This window comes from Falco biarmicus, chromosome 5, assembly GCF_023638135.1.
Source record: "Falco biarmicus isolate bFalBia1 chromosome 5, bFalBia1.pri, whole genome shotgun sequence".
Taxonomy (NCBI): Eukaryota; Metazoa; Chordata; class Aves; order Falconiformes; family Falconidae; genus Falco; species Falco biarmicus.
The window spans coordinates 89267133-89275518 of record NC_079292.1 but is presented as its reverse complement, the minus strand read 5'-3'; the positions used below and the strand labels follow the sequence as shown (position 1 = coordinate 89275518).

Genomic DNA, 8386 nt, shown 5'->3' with positions numbered 1-8386 from the left:
GCCCGCCGTCGCCTTCCCGCCGCCTCCTTCCCGCCGCCCGCGGCGCCCTGCGCGGCGCTGAGGGAAGCCGTCCCGGGCCGGGGGACCGTCCTAACGGCGGGCGGCGGAACCCGGCGGCTCCCCTTCCGCCGCCTCCCCTTCCGCCGCCGGTAACAGCGGAATTCCACAGCATCAGCGATCGGTGTGTTTAGGGTCCACCCGCCCCGCTCGTGTCGCGGGTAACGCTCGTGCCCCGTTTGTCTCAGACTTGGGCAAACGGAAGGTTACGGTGGGAAAAGTGGGATTTTTCTGGTACCCGCATACGCTGAGGTAATTTTCTGTTCAAGTGAAGCGGCTCCCAGGTACCCCCGGTTTGCCCCCGTTCCTGAGAAGCTTAGGAAACCGGCTTTTATTGTAAAAATATATTTGTCATCCCTGCATCTGAAAAGGCTCATGCTTTGGCATCTGAGTCACTTCCTCAAGGGAAAAAAAAAACCACAAAAAGCCAAAGGGCTCACGGGTCGCGCCCTCCCTGTGAGGAGAGGAGGTTGTTGGGTGCCACGGCAGCGGGAGGATCGCAGTGCCACCCGCAGGAGTGCTCAGCCAAACTTGCAGTGACTTCGGCAGTCAGAGCTTCACCGGGACGCGGAGGGGATAGGGGAGCTAAGCTGGGGGAGCGAACTGGGGCACCTGGGAGCGTTCTGCATCTGTAGCGAGGCTCATCTGACAGCCAGGGAGCTCTTCCAGTGCTCTGAGCATCAGCTCATTTTTAAGCAGTATTACTGCCTTCTAGTTCTTGCATGTTTTGCTGGGTTCCTTAATGCTTCATTTCCCTATTCAACTTCTTTTATAAGAACTGAGTTAAGGGGAGAAGACCTGGTTCATGTAAGAGCACAATTTACCCTATATAATGGCTGACAAAGGTATTTGTTAGCAACTCTCGTGTTTTCTTCCAGACTTCTTCCAAAAGTGACCAACACAGAAACCAAACTTACCTGAATGTGGCTTTTTGTTTCTTTCCCTTTAGGCAGTTTGACAGTTCTGGGCTAGTTCTTGTTTTAGAATTTTCTCCTTTTCTTTCTCTACACACAGAAATATATGCTTCTTTCTGTGTTTTTGTTGACCATAAAAATACCAGGATTGCTCTTTTTTTTTTTTTTTCCTATGTCTTTCACTCCATGAGAGACGTCATGGGAACTATATCATAAGGCATTGGGATGAATGGGAGGAACTAACAAATTCAGTTTGCGTGTAGAATGTTGTTATTTGGTAGGCTGTTGATGGAAATGTTAAACACATTTTTAAATCATATAATGGAAAAATCAGTCATCAGCTGTATGAAACTGACACCTGATTGCATTGTCCTGTTTCCTTACTCTTGAATTTTTCAAAATAAACAGAGGAAGTTCTGATTTTCTCACAAAGGAGAAAAAAACCCAACCAAATAAAACCCCTCTGCCCCTTGCTTAAAAACTCTTGATAATAAAAACTCTTGATAAATCTTTGCCTCCAGACCTGTGGCTGTTACATTATATTAATTAATCATAATGTAATTATAATTTTATAATTACATTTATATAATTATAAATATGTATTTATAAATATAAATATATAAATATAAATTTATAATAAATAATAAAATTAACTATTAAATTAATTAAAATAATAAATTTAATATATAAAATATTATATTAAAAACAAAAAGAAACAAGTAATTTTTTTGCCCTTGATATTTAACACTGTAGAGTGAATACAGAGTGAAAAATGTTGCTGACAGCTACTTGGCTTAATGTGATTAATGTTCCTAGTCCTATGAAAGCCAGGATTATCTCTGGATTGCATTCACAGCCTTCTTTGATCCTGAGAGTTGACAGTGTGGGTTTTTTAAAAAATATTGTATGTGGATTTGTCTTTTTTTTCTTTTCTTTTTTTTTTTTTTCAAATCTTACTTCTGTCGGTTTACAGCCTCATGAGACCATGTTGGCCATGTTCAAGGTGGTGTGGCTGTAGGCTGTCTGGGTGATGCACGGTTCGTAAGGCAGAGGTTGTAGTTTGGAGTACATGTAAGTTGGTGTTGCCACAGGACAAGAACAGTTCCCCTGTATGCCATCTTTTTGTGCTATTCTTTATAAAGAGAACTGCAAAGATGATCTGGCTGAAAATTTACTCAGTTGAAGGAAGAAAGTAATTGAGACGTTTTCTCAGTACCATTGATCATATAGCTACATAAAGACTGTGCTAGTACAGCATAGGAAGTGGTATCCGGATGCTGGGAGTAAGCGGGCAGAGGATTTTAACTGTGGTTGTATTTTTTTCCCTAGCAGTTCAGGATAGGCATAAATGCAAATTGGTTCTGTCCCTAGGCAAAGGCCAGAGACTGAAAATAACCAGTATCCTACAGGCCACAGTGATCCTCCCTAATAGTTCACCATTGCCAAGAGGGAGGATTCCCAGCCCCCTCCCTCCCCCTCCTTGCCTCATGCTGCCATGTGTTGGCCTGGGCATTCACTGCGTTTGGCTCATTGCATTAGTTGTCAGAAGGTGAATGACATGGGCTCAGTCCGGGGAGGATGCCAACAGAGCAGGACCCTGAGACTGCAGAAAGGACAAAAAGCAAGTGTATGCATGTGTGTGTGATGTCTGCACCCACCCACTCCCTATGAGTGGGCTCTACCGTGGGTCTAAGTGCTTTCTTACTGGAGTTTGGGGAAAGCAGGTCGTGTTTGTGGGCTCTGGGGGAATTAGCAGGGCTATGGGTGAATATTCTGATAGTCCTGGACTGAACATTTATTTCAGGGTTCTGTGGAACTGGTGGTTCTGAGGGTTAGGAGGGAATGTAATACTCTGCTGCTTAGAGATCACAATCTGGAAAAAAAAAATAATCCTAAAAAAGGGGTAGTTGGGAAGTTACAAAAAACAGAACAAAAATCCAGTATTTAGAAAGATCAGATCTTGAGGCAGACTGTTGCTTGCTGTAAGCTAATCAGCAAGTGCTTTTCCACCCAGCTTTAGCAGGTGGAACATTAACATCTTAATGTTAATATGTGAGCCTAACTGCTGCTGGTATAGACCTAATATGTACATATATGCATTTCAAATGGGTACTTGAGACCAAAAAAGATGATAATGATAGCATTAAAAATAAAAAGGGGATTAGTTTACAGAAGTTTTCCAGAATAACTAAGCCTTACATCAGCTCCAAGAAAAGTAGTGAAGAAAATCATATCAGGCAGACAAATATAGTAATGAAGCATTTATTGCTGATAAATGGAATATTAAATTCCACTTACTTAGTCTGAATAGAATGTGGATACCTTTAGCCTGCTAAAATGCTTGAAGAGCCAGAATTATTCAGGTGAATATTAAAACATCAAGTATAGCGCACTAGGTTGTATGGGTGACCTGCTACTCTGTGCCTTGTCTTGTGTAGGCTGCAATTCAAGCTCTGCATTCAGAGACATGATTTGGTTAGCACGGAGTTCCAGGTTACGTGCATTAGCTGAGTGGTTGTCAAACATGACAAAATCTGAAATGTTTTCATGTACTGCAAACCAGGCTAAGATTCATGGCTTGCTGTTTGCTGCAGGCCAAATCTGCGCACCCGTGCTGCTGTCGTGGTTCAGCTGATGTGTGGTAGGCAGAACACTTGACCATGGCTCTGAATCCTGGGTAGGATGGGAAGGCTGCGTAGGGAAAGGTATCTTCCTGCTGGAGAAGTGGGAACAGAAAATGATGTAGACAGCATGAGGTGGGTGGGTTTGCAGAAGAGGCTTTGCTTGTACGTACCTTCTCTTTATCAGTAATGCTTTTGTTATGTGATTGGTTTGGAAGGATAGAACACAAAGACATGGCATAAGAAGGAATTTGGAGTGTGTTGAAGGAGATACAGGAGCAGGTAGTCTGATGGTTTCTGTAGAGGCTACTGGAAGCCTTAGCACAACACTGCTTTGTTGTGTGAACTTTATCTTGGAATAATAGGCTGCAATAAGGAGAGAGGGAGAAAGCAGAGAAACATAATTCTTATTTCTAGCTTTCCGAAAAGAGCGTATGAAAAAATGCTTGGCTGTTACTTCTTCCTCTTTGCTCACAGCAGAGAAGTTAGCTGCAGTGGAATAGGAAATCTGTCTCGGCATAAAATGAAGTAGAAAGCAGGGGGAATGGTTCCTTGGAAATTTATTAGAAAAAATATGACGACGCATGCTTTCTTTAGAAGCTCAAAAATATGTGATGGAGACCTTACGCAACATTTCTGTATTACGTATAATGTCCTTGAAAAAAGGAAGCTGACAGCATTGAATGGGAGGTTTCTTCACACTTCACCGCAGCAGGGAAGCAGAGAAGTGTCCAGTCCCTAGTTTTAGACAGATGGAGATAATGGTCTCCTTCTGTCTGAGGAGAAAGGCCTGAGTGTCCTTGGGCAGGACCTCTTCATTTCTTTGCTGTCAAGCTTTTGTTTCTCCAGCCAGCAAGAACAGAGTGCTGAAGGAGGCAGTGCTCCCCCATCCCAAGCAGAAGCTGTGGAGGGAAAACTTGTTTTCTTTTCAGCTCAGCTTTCCTTCATTCTTATTTCTTGACTTAATGAAGAAACAATCTTTCCCTCATAACTCCAGCCGGGCCCTTATGACTGAGCAAAGACATGGAGAGGTTACATGCTTCAGCACCCAGGCTTAGGAAGTTGTTAGTGGTTGGCTAAGCAGTGATGGCTGGCTTTCCTCCTGTTCTCAGTCCCCAGCAAATGGCTGCTTTCCTCTTACCTTGCTCTTGTCAACAACTGCAGTGGCTTGGCTTACGCTTGTGTTGTGATTTGACCCCAGCTGGGAACTATGTACCATGCAGCTGCGCGCTCACTCCCCCCTCACCCAGAAGGATGGGGAGAAGAATTGGAAAGGAACATAAAACTTGAGGGCTAAGATAAGAACAAGTTAATAACTAAAGCAAAAGCTGCACACGCAAGCAAAGCAAAACAAGGAATTAATTCACTACTATCCGTCAGCAGGCAGATGTTCAGCCATCTCTAGGAAAGCAGGGCTCCATCATGCATAATGATTACTTGGGAAGACAAATGCCGTAACACCAAATGCCCCCCTCATCCTTCTTCTTCCCCCAGCTTATATATATTCAGCGTGATGTCATATGGTATGGATTACCTCTTTGGCTAGTGCAGGTCAGCTGTCGTGCCTGTGTCCCCTCCCCATTTCTTGTGCCTGTCCAGCCTTCTCGCTGGCAAGGCCCGAGAAACTGAAAAGTCCTTGACTTAGTACAAACACTACCGGGCCACGACCAGAAACATCAGTGTCCTATCAACATTGTTCTCACACCAAATCTGAAAGGAAGCACTGTACCAGCTACTAAGAAGAAAACTAACTCTGTCCTAGCTGAAACCAGGACAGTTTGCTGATGTTAAGCCACCACAGCTTGGTTGTGTCTGTAAGCCAAAGTTACTGAGAGGTAGAATTTCACAGTGGGTAAAACAGGGAGTTTTTCTCCATGCTGGGACTACTATAGGTCCCTAGGCTAGAGATGACTTCTTGAGGAAAGTGTGTTCCTAGAAATGGTCTTTATGAAACATAAGTCTCTAACAAGAGTCCAGTCCTCATCAGATCATGAGTGTTTCATCGCGCCCAGCATCCTGCCTCCTTGTGGTCTCCAAATACAAATGTTGGAGCTCCTCTGTTCTGTCCTGGGTTTTGTTCTTTTCTGGAAATTGTTATTTGAGATGGGTGGAAAGAGATACTCATACTGGGGCAGCAGGAGCAAGTGAGATGTATAAACCTGTCTGAACAGGATAGAAGACAAAGAAAGGCAGGTGGGTTGTGTCGAAAAGATGTGGCAGTGATGGCCAAGCCCTCTTTGCCCTATTTACTTTCCCAATTCCTGTGTCCGGAAAAGGCCACTGTGTAAGTGCAGATGGAAAGTAGATACTGTAATGGAGTAAGAGTGCTTTCATGGGTAAATTGCAAACAAACTGAATAGTCCATAAGTAGTAAGGCATGGAGAAGACTTGCATGTGCAGTTTTCTATCCAAACAGTCAGAAGTGTGTTTCCCATTGCTTGCCTTCATTTTCCTGTTTGAGAAAGTCTTTGTTTCTGTGATGTGGCACCAGGCAGAAGAACAGGACACTCGGTATGCTGGCAAGCATTGTTCTTTGGTGATGGGGAACCTAATCTTCTTAATGACTGGCCTGGCTGACCTGGCTGCTTTCATATGGAATAGAGATAGGATGTGGAGCAAGATGGGCTGTAGTTTGTTTTCTGAACTCATACATTGAAGGGAAGTGACTTGTTTTGGTGTGATAAAGCTGTAGTATCTGCACTGATTTATGAACAGTAGTAAGTTTTCATACCATGATGACATAAGAAGCAAGGGAAGCACAGAATGATATAGGAATTGGTGGGTTCTTGACTTAATGCCATTTAAGAATAAAATAAAAGAAAAAGGTCCAAAAGAAACCTAAAACAGTAGCTGTCACTTGGGAGCAGTTGACTTGAGCAGTAGGCTTCTGAAATATTTCTCTTCTTCTCTTTCACCATGCAGTTACTGTTCAAAGGGAAATTTTTGATGGTGCATATTGGAAATCTTGCCTTAATGTGAGACCTCATTTATATCATAATTACGCCTTTCTTTCAACTTAGTAGTAAAAATTTACGAGCTACTGTGGAGCAGAATTGAGTCCTTAATGCAAGTGTAACTTGAACTTAGTATTGACATGATTTTGTTTGTGTCCATGTGCATGTCTGCCATGGGAGTAGTCTTGTGATTAGAGCCATTCAGAAGTAGGAGGTGGTTGCTGAAGACTGAAGACTGAAACAGGGACAGAGATGCTAATGGTTTACAGTATCTCTGTCCCACAGCAGAATTTTGTCTTGTCTGTTAGATCAGTAGATTTTTTTTTACACACGTAGAGACAATCTCTTATCCCTCTTCTTTTCTGTTGTTTATTTACATTGAGTGCCTGGGCCTTTTTAGCAGAATATGATTGATTCAAAACTGATAGCAGTTAAGGCTTCTGGACACCTCCCATTTCTAGCAGAGCAGCAAGCAAGATCTCCAAGGTTGGGATGCTGTTTCACATACATCAGCTGTGAAATAAACTTGCTTAAGTGACATTTCCAAGGCAAATCACTAGTATCCCCATGATTTTAGAGCAGGTGCTTTGAATCAAGTAGCAGTTTTGTGTCAGAAGTGTGCTTTTCACTAACTTTGTGAATATTCATGCTGGAAAAACTGCAGTTCATTTGCTGGGCAGGAGCTTCAGCCTGAGCATTCTGCAACAAGATGCTGTGATAGAGAGATTTTTGCTGGTGACAGCAATTCTTCATTTCAACTTTTTCACAAGGCCATGGGCAGGAGGCCTAATTCAAGTGAACAGAGGGAAAGTACTGAGGGTAGAGGACTTTAGGTTGGGGAAGAAGATTAGGACAATAATTCTACCTGGGACCAGAATGTGGAAACTGATCCCTATGTGGTGCCTGTCACATGATTGTGCTGGCAGGCTGGGTTTGGGTAATTCTTCAACTGACCCAAACTGACAAATATGCAACATTGTGATGTGCTTCTAACCTAAATTTGAATGTACCTAAAAGTGCATACAGCATTAGTCAAGCAATAGTTTATAAAATAATTGTTAAAATAACTTTTTTCTTTTTTTCCTTGTAGCACACATCTACTGTGAGGACGTGTTTGGCATCGTGGGAGAAAATTTTACTTTTCCAGTAAAAATAGACCAAAAAATAATGGAAATTATTTGGACGAAAAACAAGGATAAAGTGGCTGAATGGGAAGAGCAAACCAAACCAACATATTTTAATTCTCTCTGTTACAGAGGTTTGCTTAATGAGGAGAATGGGTGCTTGACTATATTTAACTTGGAGAACAATGACACTGGCACATACATGTTAGACTACGTGGATTCCATGAAGAAAAGTTATGTTTTAACCTTCATACTTGCTGTATTAGGTAAGTACTGGAAGAACTGCATAAAGATTTGTATCACTTTATTAACTTTAAGAAGGCTACAAAGGGGGTTGTTTGTCAGGGAAGCAAACAGAAATAGGGAGGGGCTGTTACTGGGCTTTATTGTTAAGTCACTTAGGCACGTTAAACACATCTTAAAAGGTGGTATCTGATTTGTGTGCCCATCATTATTCATCTTGGAATGACTTCTAGAATGCATGTATGTCGCGACGGAGGGAAGACACAGTCACTCAATATGAGTGATCAGCAGACTTCGTTTATTGTCTCTTACAGTCACCTTTTATGCCTTCTTATAATTAGCTCATACATATTACAAAAGTTAAGCTCATTATTGGTTAGTTGCCTAAATACCAAGCCCGCCCCTAGTTTCTCTTCTGTAGTTTTCTGTTCCCACCTGCAACATTCTTTTCCCACCGAAATCTTCCTGTTACT

The 8386-nt window shown here is 42.5% G+C and overlaps 1 protein-coding gene across 10 annotated transcripts in view; it reads left to right on the top strand.

Annotated features, from left to right (window-relative positions):
• CD58 (CD58 molecule) overlaps positions 1–8386 on the top strand; it is a 49893-nt gene that overhangs the window by 381 nt on the left and 41126 nt on the right. For 9 of the 10 annotated variants that reach the window (XM_056340784.1, XM_056340787.1, XM_056340792.1 and 6 more), the window contains exon 2: positions 7637–7936. In XM_056340784.1, coding sequence (XP_056196759.1) covers positions 7637–7936 — 300 coding nt within the window. The remainder of the gene's footprint in view (positions 1–7636; positions 7937–8386) is intronic. The other variant, XM_056340788.1, reaches the window with a different exon arrangement.